General features: G+C 41.7%; 1 protein-coding gene across 1 annotated transcript in view; it reads left to right on the forward strand.

Annotated features, from left to right (window-relative positions):
• Ccdc146 (coiled-coil domain containing 146) overlaps positions 1–22,930 on the forward strand; it is a 128,208-nt gene that overhangs the window by 68,463 nt on the left and 36,815 nt on the right. Inside the window, exons 3-4 of the mRNA XM_021163157.3 lie at positions 18,235–18,317; positions 20,660–20,869. Of these exons, the coding sequence (XP_021018816.1) occupies positions 18,235–18,317; positions 20,660–20,869 (293 nt within the window). The remainder of the gene's footprint in view (positions 1–18,234; positions 18,318–20,659; positions 20,870–22,930) is intronic.

The following is a 22,930-nucleotide window of genomic DNA, read 5'->3' on the forward strand; positions in this document are numbered from 1 at the left end:
TGTCCCACTGCGTGAGACTGCACCTACTCATCACTGTGCTGAGAAACTGGTACTTGAAATGATCTAAAGGATCAGATCAGCCTTGGCCTGAGGGTTCGAGCTGGTACACTGATGACAGTAGCCTCGAGGTTAAAGGTAAGCAGAAGGCGGGGACAGCAGTATGGTGGTAGACAGAAAGCAAGTGATCTAGGCCAGCAGCCTCCCTGAAGGGACGTCGGCCCAGAAAGCTGAACTTGTGACTTTGAGACAAGGTCCATAAATGGCAAAAGGAAAGTCTACACTGACAGCAGGTATGCTTTTGCCACTGTACGGAGCAATATACAGACAAAGAGGGCTGTTGACATCTGCAGAAAAAGACCTAAGATGCTGTGGCTAAAGAAAATCAGATAGCAGATCTAACTGCCAAACAGGTGACTCAAGGAGCAATGATCCTGGCAGTCAAGGAGCCTAAAGATTATTATGACATCAGAGAGACCAGCTTTAGATACACCCCTGAACACTATCAAGTTTGGACAGTATTTGACCCACCTGGGGGCCAAGAAATTCAAAGGTGTGGTTAGGTCCTTTGACTACTATGTTACAGGACTCTCTGACTTGGCAGAAGAAATAGCCAAAAGCTGCAAGGCCTGTGCTATGACGAGGTAAAATTTACAGAAATTAAGCCAGCTAGATGTTGCAACAAGTACTTGTTAGTGTTTATAGACACAGTTTCAAGATAGATAAAAGCCTTTCCTACCAGGACTGAAGATCCTAAAAGAAATCTTCCCAAGGTAATGGACCTGTTGCCCAGGTAAATCAGGGACTGGCCAAGATATTAGAGATTAGTTAAAAGTTACATTGTGCATGCAGGCCCCAAAGCTCAAGACAGGTAGAGAAAATAAATAGAACCAAATTGACAGCGGAGACTGGCGCTAATGATTAGATAGCTCTCCTACCCTTTGCTCTTCAGGGTTAAAAACACCCCTGGACAGTTTAGACTGACCCCCTTATGAATTACTCTACAGGGGGCCCCCTCCACTGGTAAAAATAGCCTCTGTACATAGCGCTGACATGCTGCTTTCCCAGCCTTTGTTCTCTAGGCTCAAGGTGCTCCAGCGAGTGAGACAGCGAGCAAAAAAAAGCAGCTCCAGAAGGCCTGCTCCAGAAGACCTGCTAGACATCTCCACACAGAAAACCTTGAGACTCGGGTGGAAAGGCCCTTATCTTGTACTCTTGACCACCCTACTTTCTACCTTTATGATACCCCTTTTGATTTTGCTTCTGTTTTTAATTATAGGTGCATGTGTGTTAAATAGACAAGTCACCTTTATTAAAACAAAAATTAGTGCAGTGCGGCTTTTAGTTTTGAGACAACAGTACTATGCCCTAAAAGATCAAATATGTCAGAGAAAAGATAGTGTCTAGTTCTAAGATTAGAACTATTAACAAAAAAAAAAAAAGGGGGGAATGAAGAAGTAACAAAATTCTAGGCCTTTAGGTCGAGGCTTGGGAATGTAACCTTTGTGACTCTTTGCTCCAAGGTATGCTAATCATACCTTGATAGCAACATTCCTTCCTCCACCTACCTGCTTCCTGGGTTCAAAGAGTGTTCATTCAAAAAAAGTCACCCTGACCAACGCCGGAAACTGCCATGCAAATGTGCTATTGTTAGGGGCTCTTAGAAACTGAGAGTTAACCAAAACAATTACCAGGTATTCTCTGTGACTCCTGTGACTTTACACTTCCTTGTGACTCTTATCTGGTATCTTTGGCATTTTTCCAACAACGCCCTCCCCACTTCCTTGAGTTGTGGTTTCTTCCTTTAAATACCCCCTTATACAGCTACTCGGGGCGCCATAGTCCTCTACCCCTGCGTGGTGTATGACCATGGGCCCGAGAACGCTCTCGAATAAAAATCCTCTTGCAAGTTGCAGCAAGACCGTTTCTTGTGGGTGATTTTGGGGTGTCGCCTCTCCTGAGTCAGAACGTGGGAGAGTCCTCACGTTGTGGGTCTTTCAGACTCAAAGCTCATTGGTCAGAGTCACATAAACAGCAACCCCCTTGGGGCTCCTCTTGTAGCCCGCCTCCACCAGCGCTTCGCCTCTGTGATTTTGTTTTAATCTAATTTCTTTCCCGACTCTTCTTGGATTGTGCTCTGGCCCGATGTGACTGTTGTTTGTGGTGAGAGAGTTTTGAGTTCTTTGGTGATAAGCCCTGGCTCGAGCTATCAAGTTCTTCAAGAAGCGTCTGGGTCATCTGTCTCATTTCCTGTCTCTCGCTGCCACCGTCTCTGTTGTCATCCCTCCCAAGGATCCTGGGAGCTGGTATGAGTCTTTTAAATAGCTTCTATACATGCACAATAAGCCATCCACAAATGAAATTAAGAAGAAAATTCCATTCACAGTAATAGATTCAAAAAGAATAAAATACCTGGAAATATCTGCAATAAAAATAAATGGTTTTTATAATCCAATCCAAATGGGATTGTTAGCATCCCAGACAATTACTATTTCACCAGGACAACTGTGAATGTTTAAAGGATGTACCAATTTACTGACATGTATATGCTCGGCATGTACTTACCTACTTTGCTGTGTACATACCATTAAACAATTTTCATTTAACTGTGAGACCATGCTTATAGCTAGGCACCTGAACTATTTAATGTCCACTGCCTTTGATACCTTAATGCCTGGGAGGTCCTGATTGTCTCTTCTGCCCTCCCCCTCACATTCCTGTGGAAGGCCACCAAAGGAGAAAACAGACAGCTGAGTGAACACAGTGCAGCTTTCCTTCTGTGAGCCTTGACAGCTACAATGGGAGAAGAGAAGCCTGGGCAAGCCGGCCAGTTTGTCCAGCACATTTCTACTTTCCTGGTCCCATTTCAGGCCAACTGCTTGTCTCTGTTTCTCCCTTTACATTTGCCTTCTGTGACAGAGAAGTTAGAGCAGAAGCAAAGGGATGAACCCAAGGTCTCCCAAGTATATTGCTGTTTTTAAGAAAAAACCTGAAGTGGGGGGCGCTATGGGGGACTTTTGGGATAGCATTGGAAATGTAACTGAGGAAAATATGTAATAAAAATATTAAAAATTAAAAAAAAAAAAAGAAAAAACCTAAGTCAGTGACAATTTAATCAAAGTTAATGAGAGCTTGCAAGATGCCAAACTGTGCTAGAAGTCAAAGATGAGGCCAGTGAGGATCCTCCCACCACTGAGGAGTGCGCAGTTTGAGACATACTTGACAGTGTGTAACTGCAGCTAATGTGTACAGTAATAGGTGTGTCTAAACATATAGGAACAACAGAGAGAAAGAAGTAATTTCGCCTGGAAGTTTCACCTAAAAGGAGCTGTAGATGGTAAGGACTGGGATTGGTTTTTTTACTTTTTTAGCTACTGGCTTCCTGAGACAGAGGCTGGCCTTGAACTCCCGATCTCTCTGTCTCCACCTTCCAAGTCCTAGGATTACAGGCATGTGCCTAGCTTGACTCCAGGATATAAGACTCCTTTGAGAAGAAAAGAGAGAAGAAAAAGCAAATCACAGATGGGAGAATCCAACAGTTTGGGAACTGCACTCATTTTTTATTACTACCATAACATATTATTACAAATTTAGTGGCTTAAACACAGTTTTACCATCTTATAACTCTGAAGGTCATAAGTCCAACTTGGGTCACAGTTGGCCACAGTCAGGTTGCTTCCCAGACTATGTTCTTTAAGGGAGGGTATCTGGCTGCTTGTACTATTTGGTTCATGACTACCTCCCTCCATGTTCAAAGCCTACAGTGATGGGGTAAGGCCTACCTGCTTTCAAAACTGATCTTCCTCATTCCTTTTTATCCATCTAAACTACCCAGGAAAAGGTCTCTGCTTCCAAAGACTGGTAACTAGACTGGGTTCACTTGGATAATTCACAGTGCTCCCTCTACCTCAAGGCCCATGTTCTTACTTTAGCTGCAGAATTTTCTTTGCTATGGAAAGTAACAAATACACATTCCAGGAGTTAAGACGTGGGCATCTTGGTGAGAGCATTAATATACCTAATACTGGAACTATTTCATGGCACTGAAATGACCAGTGGACATTAAAGACAGATGACAGGTTTAGAGGGGTTGCAGCTTCTGGATAACAAAGACCCTGCACACCAGGTAATAGAAGCTTAAGTGCTGAGGCCAAGGTGAGAATTGTGTCATCTGGTAACTTATACGAAGGACAGACTCAAGGTAGATAAGACGTAAATCTGTGAAAGTTGTGCATTGCCAACATCTCAGTGAGGAGGAATGAGGCTTTGTGCATGGCACTTTGTAGATTGTCTGAAACAATCTAGAAGAAGGTAATTCAACAGGATTTATAGAAGAAATCCCCATAGTACAGAAGCCATGCTTCTTTACAGGGTGGGGCCAAATCTTGAGGAACACTAACTTTTTTTTTCAAAATATATTTTTTATTAAACTAATAAAATTAATTTTAAAATATACAACTCAGTATTGACTTTTTTAAGTCATCAAAATAATTTATAATAGCTAAATGTCTCTTAATATACATGGTATCTTCTGAAGATAAAAGTAATATGTACTCAACCAGTTTTTAGAATCTATTTGGAACATTAAACATGATAGAAGTAGAAAAAAATTCTTATGAAGTCCTCTATGAAAGGAAATTGTGACAGGTTCCTGATTAGACTGAAACCATTCCATCTCCAGGGAGACTACAGAGCGTAACTGTGGCTTCCTAGAATGAACTGGGTAGAGTTCCTTCTCTTTCTATTTTGTGGAATAGTTTGAAGAGTATTGGTATTAGGTCCTCTTTGGAGGTCTGATAGAATTCTGCACTAAACCCACCTGATCCCGGACTTTGTTTTGGTTGGGAAACTTTTAATGACCGCTTTTATTTCTTTAGGGGTTTGGGGACTGTTTAGTTTATCTGATCCTGATTTAACTTTGGCATTTGGTATCTGTCTAGAAAATTGCCCATTTCACCCAGATTTTTCTAGTTTTGTTTAATATAAGCTTTTGTAGTAGGATCTGATGATTTTTTGAATTTTCTCAGTCTCTGTTGTTATATCACCATTTTCATTTTTGACTTTGTTAATTTGGATACTGTCTCTGTGCCCTCTGGTTAGACTGGCTACCTTGTTGATTTTCTCGAAGAACCAGCTCATAGTTTTGTTGATTCTTTGTATAGTTCTTTTTGTTTCTATTTGGTTGATTTCAGCCCTGACTTTGATTATTTCCTGAAGTCTACTCTTAGGTGTATTTGCTTCTTTTTGTTCTAGAGCTCTCAGGTGTGCTGTCAAGCTGCGAGTATATGCTCTCTCCAATTTCTTTTTGGAGGCACTCAGAGCTGTGAGTTTTCCTCTTAGCACTGCTTTCATTGTGTCCCATAAGTTTGGATATGTTGTGCTTTCATTTTCATTAAATTCTAAAAAGTCTTTAATTTCTGTCCAATTTCCTTGACCAAGTTATCACTGAATTAGAGTGTTGTTCGGCTTCCATGTGTATGCTTGCTTTCTGTTGTTTTTGTTGCTATTGAAGACCAGACTTAGTCCATGGTGATCTGAGAGGATGCATAAGATTATTTCAATCTTCTTGTATGTGTTGAGGCCTGTTTTGTGTCCAAGTATATGGTCAGTTTTGAAGAGGGTACCATGAGGTGCTGAGAAGAAGGTATATTCTTTTGTTTTAGGATGAAATGTCCTATAGATATCTGTTAAACCCATTTGGTCTATAACTTTTGTTAGTTTCACTGTGCCTCTGTTTAGTTTGTGTTTCTGTGATCTGTCCATTGATAAGAGTGGGGTGTTGAAGTCTCCTACTATTTTTGTGTGAGGTGTAATGTGTTCATTGAGCTTTAGTAAAGTTTCTTTTATGAATGTGGGTGCCCTTGCATTTGGAGCCTAGGTGTTCAGAACTGAGAGTTCTCAGTTCTTGATAGATTTTCTTGGTAGATTTTCCTTTGTTGAGATGAAGTATCCTTCCTTATCCTTTTTGATAACTTTTGGTTGAAAGTCGATTGTACTCATTATTAGAATAGCTACTTTACCTTGTTTCTTGGGACCATTTGCTTGGAAAATTGTTTTCCAGCCTTTTATTCTGAGGTAGTGTCTGCCTTTGACACTGAGGTGCATTTACTGTATGCAGCAAAATGCTGGGTCCTGTTTATATATCCAGTCTGTTGTTCTATGTCTTTTTATTGGGGAATTAAGTTCATTGTGTTAAGAGATATTAAGGAATAGTGATTGTTGCTTCCTGTTATTTTTGATGTTATTTTTATGTTTGTGTGGCTATCTTCTTTTGGGTTTGTTGAAAGAAGATTACTTTCTTACTTTTTCTAGGTTGTAGTTTCCCTCCTTGTGTTGGTATTTCCTATCTACTATCCTTTGTAGGGCTGGATTTGTAGAAAGATATTGTGTAAATTTGGTTTTGTCATGGAATGTCTTGGTTTCTCCATCTATGGTAATTGAGAATTTTCCTGGGTATAGTAGCCTGGGCTGGCATTTTTGTTCTCTTAGGGTGTGTGTAACATCTGTTCAGGATCTTCTAGCTTTCATACTCTCTGGTGAGAAGTCTGGTGTGATTCTGATAGGCCTGCCTTTATATGTTACTTGACCTTTTCCCCTTACTGCTTTTAATATTCTTTTTTTGTTTTGTCCATTTGATGTTTTGACTATTATATGACAGGAGGAATTTCTTTTCCGGTCCAAGCTATTTGGAGTTCTGTAGGCTTCTTGTATGTTTATGGGTATCTCTTTCTTTAGGTTAGGGAAGTTTTCTTCTATAATTTTGTTGAAGATATCTACTGGCCCTTTAAGTTGGGAATTGTCACTCTCTTCTATACCTATTATCCTTAGGTTTGGTCTTCTCATTGTGTCCTGGGTTTCCTGGATGTTTTAGGTTGGGATCTTTTTGCATTTTGCATTTTCTTTGACTGTTGTGTCAATGTTTTCTATAGTATCTTGTGCACCTGAGATTCTCTCTTCTATCTCTTGTACTCTGTGGGTGATGCTTGCATCTATGAGTCCTAATCTCTTTTCTAAGTTTTCTATCTCCAGGGTTGTCTCCCTTTATGATTTCTTTATTGTTTCTATTTCCATTTTTAGCTTCTGGATGGTTTTGGTCCATTCCTTCATCTGTTTGATTGTGTTTTCCTGTAATTTTTTAAAGAATTTTTTGTTTCCTGTTTAAGGACTTCTCTCTGTTTTCCTGTGTTCTCCTGTATTTCTTTAAGGGAATTAATTATGTTCTTCTTAAAGTCCTCTATCATCATCATGAGATGAAATTTTAAATCAGAATTTTGCTTTTCTGGTGTTTTGGGGTATCCAGGGCTCACTGTGGTGGGAGAACTGGATTCTGTAATGCCAAGTAGCCTTGGTTTCTGTTGTTTATTTTCTTGCCCTTGCCTTTTGCCATCTGGTTATCTCTGGTGTTAACTGGTCTTGCTGTCTCTGTGACTTGTCCCTCCTGCAAGTTTGTGTGTCAGTACTCCTGGGAGACCAGTTCTCTCGGGGGTTTGGGGGAGAATCTGGGTTCAGAGAGTTGTGGTATAGTGTCAGCTCCAGTGTGCAGATGGAAACTGGAAGGATTCTCTTTCCAGATGTTCAGTGGTGTCTGTGTCCTGATGGCTCTGGGTTGGCCCCTCTTGGGGCAGGACTTTGAGCAGAAGTGGTGGGCTTACCTGCGCTCACAGGTGTGTTGGCATTCCTGGGAGACCAGCTCTTTCCCAGCAGTATTTGTACAAGCAGATCTGTGGCACAGGATCAGCTCTGAGTATAGACAGAAACCAGAAGGATCCCAAGCTGCTCCTCAGTTCCTGTCAAGGAACACCAACTTTTAAAGTGAGGGTCATTGAAGGAAACAGAGTAACACAACCCCTGTGCCCAAGGCTTAGGTAACCTCCAGGAAGAGGTGGTGGAAAGACTGTTAGGGCCAGAGGACTGGACAGACTGCAATGAGACAGTGTCTTCTGGACAGGACAGGGAAGTTGTACCTGCGAGCTCTCAACAGAATGGCTGCCTGCACAAGACCACACCAGTCAATATTCTAGCATGAGTTAGGGAAAGGCTCACAAAGCCCCATTCCTAGTTGAAGAGCTACAAGGAGTCAATGGCTGCTGAAGAAGAAGCATAAGTGTTCATTAGGGTCAAATGGCTGATGTGTTTTCTATGTGTAGTGGCCAGCCCTACACCATGGACATGTGGACAACGTTAGTTTGACTCAGTAGGTTATATATGAAGAGATATAAATTTGAGAAAGGGATGCAGGAAGACATAGGAGGAGCTGGTAGGGCAAAGAGGAGCAGATATGATCAGAATGCATTGTGCTCATATGTGAAATTCTCAAAATAAAATAAAATAAAGCCTATTCCTCTCCCTCCAAAAATGCAAGTCATGAAAAAAAAAAAAGAAAATTTTGCCTATCACAAGAAGAACTGTCCCATGAGACAGACACAGAAGTAGAACTGGTAGGTAGAGAGATTAGAACAGCTATTATCAATATATTATAGATAATAGAAGCAGCAGTTTTCAAAAATCCCAAATCAGACTTGTAAAGACAAAACACCAGTCGCTGAAGAGACTTCTGGAGAAGTCACTGAAAAGATTTAGCAAATAAGATCCCGAGGAAGAGACGGGTAAACAGCAAGTAATGGTAATTACTGTCCCAATCCAACCATGGAAAGAGAGATGAGGAGGAAGATCTTTAAAGAACCAGAACAAGAAGGCACAGTCAGTGTCAATGTGCTGAGCAGGCAGCGTGTCCAATGTGTGGAAGAGGAGAGGAGAGAAGGGGAGCAGAAGAGATGAAAACAGAAGGAAAGAAGGTTCAGCACACAGGGCGTGGTGTCTGTGGCAAGCATTCTTGTTTGTTTCTGTGTGAGAACAGTGAACAGATTTGTGGGTTGAGGATAATGGTAATAAAATGACTGCCATTGGTTAAACCTTGACTTGTGAACTGAAATACAAAATGGTATGAGGTATCAAGATATTTCACTTATATTTTCTTCGCCTTTATCATCTTATAAGATGGGACTGTCCTAGTTTACTTTCTGTTGCTGTGATAAACATCTTGACCAAAAGCACCTTGGAGAAAGGAGGGCTTATTTAACCTTACATGTTACAGTCCATCATAAACAGAAGGCCTGCCAAGAGTAAGGTGGGAACTGGAGACAGGGAAAGATGCAGAACCAATGGAGACCTGGTTACTGGCTTATTCAGCTATCTTTCTTATATAGCACAGACCTACCTGCATAGGGATTTGTACCGCCTACTGTGGACTAGGCCCTATTCTATCAATTAGTACAAACCAATCTGACCCTGGAAAATTCTTTGGTTGAGGTTTTCTCTTCCCAGGTGACTTTAGGTTTATGTTAAATTGACAAAGTCATGAGGCCTGTTTTTCCCTATCTTTCAAGTTGAATAAACAGAGCCATAAATTGATTAGATATTATTCTACATTACATAGTTTAAAAGTAGCAAAGCTGGAATTCAAGCCAAGTCCATGTGTTGTGTATGTGGTGCTGAGCCAACATGAAGAGAAAGCAGAGATGGACCCCCTAACTGATGATGTGGGAAGGGATGAGACAGCACAGGGAGGTGGATTGAACTTAAACCAAGAAGCTGTGTGACTAAGCAGGAGTGCACTGGAAATCGCTCCGAATGCCTGTGCTATTGACTTCCAGCAGTGAAACAAAGGGATGAGTGAGAGAGGAAAGATGCAGGCTTTTAAGCTCATGACACATCCAGAATCATGCCAGGCATTTCCTAAAGGCAGCCAGACCAGCAGATACTGTCCGCAAGGCCAGAACACCTTGGACAGGGTCACGGTTCCTGTACACGCCCACACAAACACTAATAAGTTCCCCATGCTGACCCCCTTTCAGATAAGGTCACTTGGTAGAAGATCTTTCCTTGGAATGTCCTAAAATTTCAACTTTTGACATTTTTTTCATACTACTCCATGTCATCCACAAATCGTGAACTCTTGTTAAACTTTTGGCTACAGAGTAAATGTTTCCTTCAAGTCACAATTACCAACTAGGCGGTTCAGGAACACAAGTCCCTATTGTGCAATCGGATTTGGGAACTTCTGACATTATATTTAACCTTTCATGTGTATATGCTCTAACAGTTTAACACTGGCCCTTCATGCTGTATTTCTTTGATTCTGCATTTTTAAAATATGACACACTTGGTTTCTGTACCCACTTATATTGTGCAGTGTGAAAATACAACCATTTTTTCCACAGCTGATACTGTGGATGAATAAAACATTTTTTATCCACTAGAACGGAGTCCAAAGTTCCCACCCATGGATGGGACACCTTAAAGAAACAGTCTAGTCTCACAGGAAAGGAACCTTTTCCTGAGTGTGAGCATGGAGATTATGACTGATTTATCCTTTTGTGTGTGTGTGCGTGTGTGCTCATTTGTAAACATGTATATGTGAAGACCACAGATCAACATCTGAGGTCTCCCTCCATCACTCTCCTCTTTGTTTTTTGAGACTAGGCCTCTCAATGAACCCAGAGCTTACTGATTGGCTAGCCAGACAGCTCGAAGGTACTGCATATCTCAGCCTATATGGCTATATGGCTTCTTACATGGGAACTATGGATTCAAAGTCTTTGTAACCTATATGCCAGAAACTTTACTGAGTGAGATATTTTCTCAGGCCTGACTTTTAATTGTAAGGACATAAATACGTTTTCTGTGGTTTCAGTATTTTCCTCATAAAAGAGATTTGTTTTCAGTAGTGGGGACAGAAAAAAAGGTTTTCTTCTTGGACATCTGTGACTTAACTCTTACTTTATACATAATCTTCAAAGACAAATGAAGTGTTTTATCCACTAAGCATTTGTGAGTTTATAAAATGTTGAGGGCCAGTGGAGTGATAAAGATGGCTAAAAGGTGAACCTCTCTAGACGTCCCACTTTATCTGTGGCTGTAAAACCTGTCAAGCATCCTGGCCCACCTGCCATTAGACTTCAAGCAATTTGCGACCAGATGGCACTGCATTTAGAGGATAGTCAGCCCAGCTTTGCCAGAGTTTTACTCTGGCTGCCAGCCTCTCAGATCTGACCCACCATCCTCCAGCTTGAAATTCTGCTCTGATTGTCCATTCATTATAAGTCATGTCTAGCATATTTTAAGAGCCTATTGTTATTAAAAAATTGAACCTGTGCTTTGCAAGGAACGGAGGAAGGGAGGACAGAAGGAAGGAAGGAAAGAAGGGAGGGAGGGAGGGAGGGAGGGAGGGAGGGAGGGAGGGAGGGAGGGAGGGAGGGAGGGAGAAGGAGAGGGGAAGAGAGAGGGAGAGGTATGTGTATACAGAAGGGGGCACATACTTTGAGCACAGAGGACGTTTCATCATGTCAGTTTGGATCTTCTGGCTCTCTATTCCCCCACACCAAGGTAAAATCAGATTGTGTTTTACATGAGGAACTTAACCTTCTTACTCAAGGCAGTTCAGCCTCATTCCCCATTGCACAGCTCTAAAACCGGTCATTGACATTTGCTGGCTTCTTTAAGTGGGAAATGACATTAAAGAGTACACTATAGATATTATGAGGTATTTGTTTCTAATGTGGCATTTTTCTAGACCTATACACAGGTAGGATTTAAAAAATAATGGCAATGAATTTATATATTTGTTTGTTTGTTTCTCAAGGCAGGGCTTCTCTATGTAGCCCTGGCTGTCTTGGAACTCATTCTGTAGACCAGGCTGATCTCACTCACAGAGACCCTCCTACCTCTGGCTCCTACAGTGCTGGGATTAAAGGTGAGAGCCTCTACCACCTGGCTTATACTTGGTTTTGAATTCAACTGCACTATTTTCCTGGGTTTTTTCCAGTTGCATAGCTCTCTTTCATATCTGAATCTTGAAATTACAGTTATGTTTTTGTTTTATTGAGTTAGGATGCACATAGGAAAAAAAAACTCTACTGAATTTTAGTGTATGTATAGAGTTGTATTATCAGCATGTTCTAATTTTAGAATATTTCCATTATACCAAAAATAAATGTTGTGTCTCTTTTCTTACACATTACCCCTTCTCTTGGCTGTCATATGTATGTCTAAATCTATTTTGTTTGAGTAGATTTGTCTGTGCGGGATGCACACAGAAGGTGCCCTTCTGTGCCTGGGGGCAGGATCTCAATGAGCACAAACATCCTTGCTGTAACAAGTATCAGGACACCTTTTAAATTGCAGAACTACATTGTACGGATATTCATTTTGTTTTTCCATTTATTCATCAATTGATGGGCATATCAAATATTCTTTTTACAGATTTTCTCAAGGTTTGTGCGTATGAGTATTTGCCCTCATGTTTATGTGTGTGCCCTGTATATCCAGTTTCACAGAGGCCAGAGGTCAGGCATGGTGATTCTGCCAGAGGTTCTTTTATTGTTGAGAATAGTTTTTGCTATCCTATGTTTTTGATATTCCAGATGAATTTGCAAATTGCCCTTTCTAACTTGGTGAAGAATTGAGTTGGAATTTTGATGGGGATTGCATTGAATCTGTAGTTTGCTTTCAGCAAGATAGCCATTTTTAGTATATTAAAGCTGCCAATCCATGAGCATGGGAGATCTTTCCATCTTCTGAGATCCTCTTCGATTTTTTCTTCAGAGATTTGATGTTCTTATCATACAGATCTTTCACTTCCTTAGTTAGAGTCACACCAAGGTATTTTATATTATTTGTGATTATTGTGAAGGGTGTTGTCTCCCTAATTTCTTTCTCATCCTGTTTGTCCTTTGTGTAAAGAAAGGCCACTAATTTTTTTTGAGTTAATTTTATATCTAGCTACTGGTTTTAGTGGGATTGCTTCAAGTTTCTCTCCATTTAGTTTGATGTTGGCTATTGGTTTGCTGTACATTGCTTTTATTATGTTTAGGTATGGGCCTTGAATTCCTGATCTTTCCAAGACTTTTATCACAAAGGGGTGTTGGATTTTGTCAAATGCTTTCTTAGCATCTAACAAGATGATCATGTGGTTTTTGTCTTTGAGTTTCTTTATATAGTGGATTACATTGATGGATTTCTGTATATAAAACCATCCCTGCATCCCTGGGATGAAGCCTACTTACTTGATCATGATGGATGATCATTTTGATGTGTTCTTGGATTCGGTTTGCAAGGATTTTATTGGGTATTTTTGCATTGATATTCATAAGGGAAATTGGTCTGAAGTTCTCTTTCCTTGTTGGGTCTTTGTGTGGCTTAGGCATCAGAGTAATTGTGGCTTCATAGAATGAATTGGGTAGAGTAGCTTCTGTTTCTATTTTGTGGAATAGTTTGAGGATAATTGGAATTAGGTCTTCTTTGAAGGTCTGATAGAACTCTACACTAAACCCATCTGGTCCTGGGCTTTTTTCTGGTCGGGAGACTATTAATGACTGCTTCTATTTCTTTATGGAAACTGGGACTGTTTAGATCATTAATCTGATCCTGATTTAACTTTGGTACCTGGTAACTCTCTAGAAAATTGTTCATTTCATCCAGGTTTTCCAGTTTTGTTGAGTGTGGCCTTTTGTAGTAGGATCTGATGATGTTTTGGATTTCCTCAGGCTCTGTTGTTATGTCTCCTTTTTCATTTCTGATTTTGTTAATTAGGATACTATCCCTGTGCCCCCTAGTTAGTCTGTCTAAGGGTTTATCTATCTTGTTAATTTTCTCAAAGAACCAGCTCCTGGTTTGGTTGATTCTTTGTATAGTTCTTTTTGTTTCCAGTTGGTTGATTTCAGCTCTAAGTTTGATTATTTCCCCCTGGGTGAATTTGCTTCCTTTTGTTCTAGTGCTTTTAGGTGTGCTATCAAGTTGCTAGTGTATGCTCTCTCCAGTTTCTTTTTGGAGGCACTCAGAGCTATGAGTTTTCCTCTTAGGAATGCTTTCATTGTGTCCCATAAGTTTAGGTATATTGTGGCTTCATTTTCATTAAACTCTAAAAAGTCTTTAATCTCTTTCCTTATTTTTTCCTTGACCAAGTTATCATTGAGAAGAGTGTTGTTCAGCTTCCACATGAATGTTGGCTTTCTATTATTTATGTTGTTATTGAAGATCAGCCTTAGTCCGTGGTGATATGATAGGATGCATGGGATAATTTCAATATTTTTGTATCCGTTGAGGCCTGTTTTGTGAACAATTATATGGTCAGTTTTGGAAAAGGTACCATGAGGTGCTAAGAAGGTATATCCTTTTGTTTTAGGATAAAATGTTCTGTAGATATTTGTTAAATATATTTGTTTCATAACATCTGTTAGTTTCACTGTGTCTCTGTTTAGTTTCTGTTTCCAGGATCTGTCATTGATGAGAGTGGGGTGTTGAAGTCTCCCACTATTATTATGTGAGGTGCAATGTGTGCTTTGAGCTTTACTAAAGTTTCCTTAATGAATGTGGATGCCCTTGCATTTGGAGCATAGATATTCAGAATTGAGAGTTCATCTTGGAAGATTTTACCTTTGATGAGTATGAAGTGCCCCTCCTTGTCTTTTTTGATAACTTTGGGTTGGAAGTCGATTTTATTCGATATTAGAATGGCTACTCAAGCTTGTTTCTTCAGACCATTTGCTTGGAAAATTGTTTTCCGGCCTTTTGCTCTGAGGTAATGTCTGTCTTTTTCTATGAGGTGGGTTTCCTGTATGCAGCAAAATGTTGGGTCCTTTTTTGTGTAGCCAGTCTCTTAGTCTATGTCCTTCTATTGGGGAATTTAGTCCATTGATATTAAGAGATATTAAGGAAAATTAATTGTTACTTCCTGTTATTTTTGCTGTTAGAGTTGGGATTTTGTTCTTGAGGCTATCTTCTTTTAGGTTTGTTGGAGGATTACTTTCTTGCTTTTTTGAGGGCATAATTTCCCTCCTTGTGTTGGAGTTTTCCTTTATTATCCTTTGAAGGGCTGGATTCTTGGAAAGATAATGTGTAAATTTGGTTTTGTCATGGAATACTTTGGTTTCTCCATCTATGGTAATTGAGAGTTGTGCTGGGTATAGTAGTCTGGGCTGGCATTTGTGTTCTCTTAGGGTCTGTATAACATCTGCCCAGGATCTTCTAGCTTTCATAGTCTTTGGTTAGAAGTCTGGTATAATTCTGATAGATCTGTCTTTATATGTTACTTGACCTTTTTCCATTACTGGTTTTAACATTCTATCTTTATTTAGTGCATTTGTTGTTCTGATTATTATGTGTCAGGAGGACTTTCTTTTCTGGTCCAGGCTATTTCCAGTTCTGTAGGCTTCTTCTTCTTCTTCTTCTTCTTCTTTTTTTTTTTTTTTAATTTTTCTTATTAGGTATTTTCCTCAATTACATTTCCAATGCTATCCAAAAAGTCCCCAATACACCCCCCCCAGTCCCCTACTCACCCACTCCCACTTTTTGGCCCTGGCATTCCCCTGTACTGGGGCATATAAAGTTGGCAAGTCCAATGGACCTCTCTTTCCAGTGATGGCCAACTAGGCCATCTTTTGATACAAATGCAGCTAGAGTCAAGAGCTCTGGGGTACTGGTTAGTTCATAATAATGTTCCACCTATGGGGTTGCAGTTCCCTTTAGCTCCTTGGGTACTTTCTCTAGCTCCTCCATTGGGGGCCCTGTGATCCATCCAATAGCTGACTGTGAGCATCCACTTCTGTGTTTGCTAGGCCCCGGCATTGTCTCACAAGAGACAGCTATATCTGGGTCCTTTCAGCAAAATCTTGCTAGTGTATGCAATGGTGTCAGCGTTTGGAAGCTGATTATGGGATGGATCCCTGGATATGGCAGTCTTTAGATGGTCCATCCTTTCTTCACAGCTCCAAACTTTATCTCTGTAACTCTTTCCCAATTCCAAGAAGGGGCACAGTGTTCACACTTTGGTCTTCGTTCTTCTTGAGTTTCATGCGTTTAACAAATTGTATCTTATATCTTGGGTATCCTAAGTTTTTGGGCTAATATCCACTTATCAGTGAGTACATATTGTGTGAGTTCCTTTGTGAATATGTTACCTCACTCAGGATGATGCCCTCCAGATCCATCCATTTGCCTAGGAATTTCATAAATTCATTCTTTTTAATAGCTGAGTAGTACTCCATTATGTAAGTAGGCTTCTTGTATATTCATGGGCATCACTTTCTTTAGGTTAGGGAAGTTTTCTCCTATAATTTTGTTGAAGATATTTACTGGCCCTTTAAGTTGAAAAAATCTTCATTCTCATCTATACCTATTATCCTTAGGTTTGGTCTTCTCATTGTGTCCTGGGTTTCCTGGATGTTTTAGGTTGGGGTCTTTTTGCATTTTTCATTTTCTTTGACTGTTGTGTCAATGTTTTCTATGATATCTTGTACACCTGAGATTCTCTCTTCCATCTCGTGTATTCTGATGCTGATGCTCACATCTATGGTTCCTGATTTCTTTCCTAGCGTTTCTATCTCCAGAGTTGTCTCCCTTTTGGTTTTCTTTATTTTTTCTACTTCCATTTTTAGATCTTGGATGGTTTTGTTCAATTCCATCACCCGTTTGGTTGTGTTTTCCTGTAATTCTTTAAGGGGTTTTTGTGTTTCCTCTTTAAGGTCTTCTACCTGTTTAGCAATGTTTTCCTGTAATTCTTTGAGGGATTTTTGTGCTTCCTCTTTAATGGCTTCTACTCGTTTAGCTGTGTTCTTTAAGTGAGTTATTAATGCCCTCTTCAAATCCTCTACCAGCATCATGACATATGATTTTAAAATCCGAATCTTGCTTTTCGGGTGTGTTGGGGTATTCAGGATTGGCTGTGGTAGATATACTGGGTTGTAGTGATGCTGAATGGTCTTGGTTTCCATTAGTAAGATTCTTATGTTTTCCTTTAGCCATCTGGTAATCTCTGGTGTTAGATTGTACTAGCTAGTTTTGTGTCAACTTGACACAGCTGGAGTTATCACAGAGAAAGAAGCTTCAGTTGAGGAAATGCCTCCATGAGATCCAACTAACTGTAAGGCATTTTCTCAATTATTGAATCAAGGGGGAAAGGCCCCTTGTGGGTGGGACCATCTCTGGGCTGGTAGTCTTGGTTCTATAAGAGAGCAGGCTGAGCAAGCCAAGGGAGCAAGCCAGTAAAGAACATCCCTCCATGGCCTCTGCATCAGCTCCTGCTTCCTGACCTGCCTGAGTTCCACTCCTGACTTCCTTTAGTGATGAACAGCAATTTGGAAATGTAAGCTGAATAAACCCTTTTCTCCCCAACTTGCTTCTTGGTCATGATGTTTGTTAAGGAATAGAAACCCTGACTAAGACATAGATGTTCTAGCTGTCTCTGGTTGGAGCTTATTCCTCCTGTGATTCTGTTACCCTCTGTCAGGTCTCCTGGGAGTCCAACTCTCTCCTGAGCCTAGTGGTCAGAGCATTCTCTGCAGACAAGGGACCCTGTCCAAGAAGCTCTGTTGCTTCTGAGGCCCATGTGCTCTCTCCTGCGTGGACTGGTCTCTGAGAGACCTGGGATAAAAGATGGAGTTCTCACCTGAGTCCCAGGGTCAGAGCCCTCCTTGGAGGCCGACTCTCCTCAGTGATCCTAAGATCCTGGGTGTGCTAGGGTGCCTGCTGAATGGTCTGGGGACTTGGGACCATCCGCCAATTTTGTGCCCAAGGTGGCATGGGAGGAACCCCAGCCACTGGTTGGGCCACTGGTCGGGCCGCTGGTCAGGTGGGTTTCCTGTGTCCCTGTTCCTGCTGGCCCAAGTCCCTCTGAGTTGTTTTGGAATAGATGTTACGTTCCACTCACCAGTGATCCCAAGATCCTGGGTAAGCTAAAAAATAACCCCTGGCTGCCAGGGCGTTTCTGAGCGAAATGACAGGTGTGCAGCTCCTGCTCCAAGATTGCCTTCTTTCAACAAGCAACCGTCCTGGTAGTCCATACAACTCAAAAATGTCTGTTACCCTAGAAATACACTTTTAGTACAAGAAGATATTTCATTCCTTGAGTTTCTGGGTGAAGAAATCATAGCCTAGAGAGGTTTAAAGACTTGTTCAAAAACAAAGATCTTACAAGAGGCAGGCTGGAACTACTCTGGGATACCCAGCTGCTTTTGAATGGGCCACATTGCTGCCCATGCAGTCCTCCTAATGCTTAGCTGAAAGACTTTAGAAGACAAATATGAGTCTTTTCATCTCCTCCACAGCATACGAACAGTGATGGCTAGCAGTAATCTATGTGCATCCACAGCCATATGGACAGTGATGGCTAAAAATAACCTATGTTCCTCCATAGGCACAAGGACAGTGATGTCTAATGGTAATCTATCTTCTCTATAATAGCTGCACTCCAAGGGAAAACTTCCTGGAACCAGAATGGCAGAGTTGAAAGCCAAGTACACCTTGCTACACGATACAGTGGTGAGGTATGTTCTTTGCCAGCAAGGAGTCACCTTTTATCGTCTCTGTACTTCTTCCTTATAACAAATGGGACCTGTCTTCATTTGTCTTCCCTCTGAAATCTGGGGCAAAGATCAGAGTTCAAGTGGTTTTAGAAATCACTAAAGAAGAAGTTGTGAATGGGTGAGAAAGGAGACTGAAAAGGAAGAAACGAGGTGGGTGGGGTCATCTGTGGCTCATGTTCTGGGCCCAGTGTCACAGACTTCTGACTAGAGAACCATCTTAACTCTGCTACCAGGAAGTGACAAAGCCAGGGTACTTGTCCACTTGTTTGCACCACTCATTAGGAATTACTCCTGAAGAAAAGAGCTCTTGAACCTTGAGATGACAAACATGTGCAGTTCTCAGGCAGAGTAGGCGCTGATGTATGTATGATGACTATTGAAGACACTTTGGACAAGAAGACCCCTCTCCAATTGTCATTCAGAAGTATAGTTCTGTGACAGCTTAAGTTCTGTGACTCACTAATGTGAGTCAGTAGCAGGTCAGAAGATGGGCATCCACAGAATAAGCCATCAGCTTTGCCCAGAGCCTACTACTTGCCACTGGGTATTGAAGCTATTTCTCTTTAGTGACAAACTATCAGTGCAGGACCAAAACTATGTAGTGATGTCTTCTGCTTCCAGCTTGTGTTGTGAAATAACTACTTCCCCTCTGCTGCTCACAGTTTACCTCCTCCAGAGCTTTTCCTTCCTTCTCTACCTATTACAAAACCCACCACTCTCTCTCAAGCCCATTGGAAAAGCACAGTGAAGCAGACTCTTTGTTTTTGTGGCTAGGGCTGCAGGCAGGCAGATATGGGTTGGAAGTACTGAACCCACATAGACTGAGTGTTCCACAAGACTACATTAGAAGTTAAGTTCTCTCCTCCTGACACTGTATGTCACACGAGTATATGTGTAAACTACGACCTATGTTCTGACTGGAAGCTCATTTCTGTGCTGCCCTCCTCTCCATGTGGAAGAACTCTAGGGCCTGGAAAGCTGTCATTGGAAGGAGCCAGGTTATGCCAGATGAACAGAATGTTAACATACAAGAGCACCGAAGCATAAGAGAACAACTCCCATTTCCATTCCTGGAAATTGGAGGAGTTTTCACCAGTATTGCTCTGCTTGCTCTCTGGCACCTATCATAGTTCCTGGAACATATGAGGCTCCGATAAATGTTTGGCTGGATGCCACTAAACACATGACACAGTAAAGCGTGAGAAAATAGAGTAGGGGAAGCCTGTCACCTCAGCTAAGACAGCCTCAATCCTGTTTTAGGACATCTTTGCAAATGAGCTGAAACCTAGAGATTTTTCTTGGTAAGAACATTTAATAGGATACACACATAGAAGTGGGTGTTGGCTTTAAAATAAAATAGCAAAGGCCTGCCTATGGTTGCTGGGTAGGGTGTCTGAGACAGATAGGCCACATTGACGTGAGACAGATAGGCCATGTAGACTATAAGTCAGGAGCCAGTACTAGCTTGTAACACGCAAGAGTTCTGGAATATTCTTGGGATTGGTCTATCCAGATCTGCAGCCACTTCTTTAAACCGGGACAAGGTCACAGAATACAGCTGGGTTTGTAGGAACTCTCTTTTCTGTGATAGTCAAGACTATTTTTAGCCAAGCATCAGGGCAGGATTAAAAGCTGATTAATGTGCATAATTTTATAGGGGAATTTTCCTAGTTTCCCACTAATGGCTGCTAAAAAGCGTGCTTAATGTCTTAGGTCTGAATGAAAAAAGATCTTGGTTCAGTCTTACTTAGAGAATTAGAAGCACAAAAAAAAAGGAAAGAGAAAAGAGAAGAGAAGAGAAGAGGAAAAGAGAAAAGAAAAGAAAAGAAAAGAAAAGAAAAGAAAAGAAAAGAAAAGAAAAGAAAAAAAGAAAAGAAAAGAAAGGAAAAGAATTTCTGGGTTATTTGAGGGGCCCATTACTTTTTTCCCCCCTTCCTTGGGAGCCCTGGTCTTTCTTCAAAGTCAGAGGGAGTATCCTTTGGATTACTTGCCTCTACTCTGCTTCTGCTTGCCCCTACTCTGGATCTAGGGACCTCTGGAGGAACTCATGAGCAGATACTGCAGCTGACTGTGTACCTCTCCCAGCTAGAGGCTGGGTAACTCAGGCCAGTAGTTGAGCCTCGTTCTTGCCAGTGCTGAGACTTAGTATGACTGATCAAACTGAAACCAGGAGTAGGAACATCTGTGACATGTTCCCATCCTACCCCCAAATCCTCTCAGGAATACGGGAGAGTGGGGAAGGAGGGGTGTCCTGAAGGTGCACACGTCCCCCCTGTCAATATCTCAATGTCTTTGAAACCCAGCACGCAGGAGTCTGAGGTGCAGCTGCTGGAGAACGCCAAGCGCTTCACGGAGCAGATCCAGCAGCAGCAGGTCTGTCTGCAGCAAGCCGAAGACTTCCCCAAGGTCTTCAACACTGAGGTCTGCAAACTTCGGGAGCAGCTGCTCAAGTACCAAAATGAATACACGGCAGTGCAAGAAAGGGAGTACCATACTCAGTACAGGCTAACTAGGTGAGTCCCTGGGTCGCCCTGGAGACAGCTCCACTGTCCCACAGTCTGTGCAGGCTGACTAGGTGAGGTCTTTGCTTGTTGGAGACAGGCTGTTTCCACGTGACAAGTTAATTTGGGAGAGCGTTTAGGTATAAGAAGTCTGAGCTAACAATTACAAGCCCGGTTAGATTTCCCCTTGGCTCCCTTCACTAAAAGATCACACAAGAGCTGGGCAAAGAACTCTGGAAACTAAAATCCCTGCCATGTTTGGAGCTTTGGAAACTGCTGGGGGTGGGAAGTGGGGGGAGGGAGGAACAGAGCAAGGACTTGGCAGCCTCTTTGCTCTCCTGCCCTTCCTCTTTTGTCCCTCTCTCTTCCTGTCTCCTGGATAGCTGTGGCTCCTGACTGTACCAGATCATGTTGCTAGGCACCCAGGTCACATCGCCTTCACTTTATCTTCTAACACAGCAGCCACAGGACCCTGTAAGTTAACTTTCGTCCCCTCTTACTAAAGAAAAGTGACATCCTCATGGAAGAGTCATTTGCTTATTCAGACCTAGAGGGGAGTCACTCAGTGAAGCAAAGCAGGTGCCAGTGGGAGGGTGAACCTGGTTCCCAAATCCCCCTGCTTCCATGAAAGTCCAGCTTGCACCCCTGCATGGTGACTGGGATTTTGAGCTGTGATGTGCCAGTGCTGTGCCTGGGTGCTGGGAAGAAAGTCGAACCTGCCCTCCTAGAGTCTGTTTCTATTTAAGGTGGAGAGCTTTGGCTATTTTTAACAGTATGTAGAATTCAGACACTACAACACAATTCAGCCCTGCATGGAGACAGCAAATGCCTGAGTGGCTTCCAGGCAACCATGCGAACCCCGGACCTTGAGATTTTTCCTTGTTGCTTATTTTTTTCAACTGAGGGATAGATAAAGGAAGCAGTTTAATGAACAGAATTCTATTCAGAAAGAAAAAGAAAAACAGGCAGCTTTTTTTTTTTTTCTATGTGTCTTTCAGTCTAAATTTGTTAGGACTCTCCAGATAGAACTATAAAGGGAAAGCCAGCTATTTCCGTGAGCACTCTTTCAGCTGAAGAAAATAATGAAATTAAAACAATTGGTGGTTGTTCATTAGTCTTGCAAATAGGAATTCGTGACATTTTGTGAAAGGGTACAGAACACATAAGTCAGCTGGTTTTTAAATTGTTTAAAATTTCCAAGTATTCCTGCCAAGAAAAAAGAATTGGGGTGGGGGTGGAGGGTTTCTTGACTTTTAGGTATAGACAGGCAAACTGTTCACCAAGCTCCTTAAGATAGGGAAAGGGTGGTGTATTGCCACTTACAATGAATGAGAACAGTCAAATGCATGGGGCACTTTACAGTGAGCAGACCCCCTGGTATCCTCTAATATCAATATCTCCAGAATTAATAAGCTCATTTCCATGAAAACAATTTTGTTAGCAAAGGGAATTCCAGGGAAGAATAATGGGCTTTGTGTTTGATGTCCGTTGCCTTCACACACTTGATATTATGTGGTACAGAAATAAATCCACTCAACACTCCCAGAGAAAAAAAAGTAGGCATTTTCATCCATAGATAAAAATAAGCAAAGCCAATGAGAGAATGCTATTCATCCAAATATACAGATGATATTGGTCAGTTCAGCACAGTAAACTATCATTGTATTCAGGGCCTAAATAATACAAGTCCAAGTGGCCAACATCCTCCACCCCAGCATCTTCAGGAACGTCTGAGTCACTGGTGACTGGCAAGAGCAACATCAAGTTACTTTTACTTTGGCTTCTCTCCTCCTGGCTGCTGCTACTGCTGGTTCCTCCTGTTCCTTCTCTTCCTCTTCTTCTTCTGTCTCTTTCCTCTTCTTATACTTTTTGAGACAGGGTCTAACTAAGTAGATCAGGCTAGCCTCAAAGACACAGAGCTCTGCCTCTGCCTCTGCCTCTGCCTCTGCCTCTGCCTCTGCCTCTGCCTCTGCCTCTGCCTCTGCCTCTGCCTCTGCCTCTGCCTCTGCCTCTGCCTCTGCCTCTGCCTCTGCCTCTGCCTCTGCCTCTGCCTCTGCCTCTGCCTCTGCCTCT

This window comes from Mus caroli, unplaced genomic scaffold, assembly GCF_978045245.1.
Source record: "Mus caroli unplaced genomic scaffold, Mus_caroli_1 scaffold_4, whole genome shotgun sequence".
NCBI lineage: Eukaryota > Metazoa > Chordata > Mammalia > Rodentia > Muridae > Mus > Mus caroli.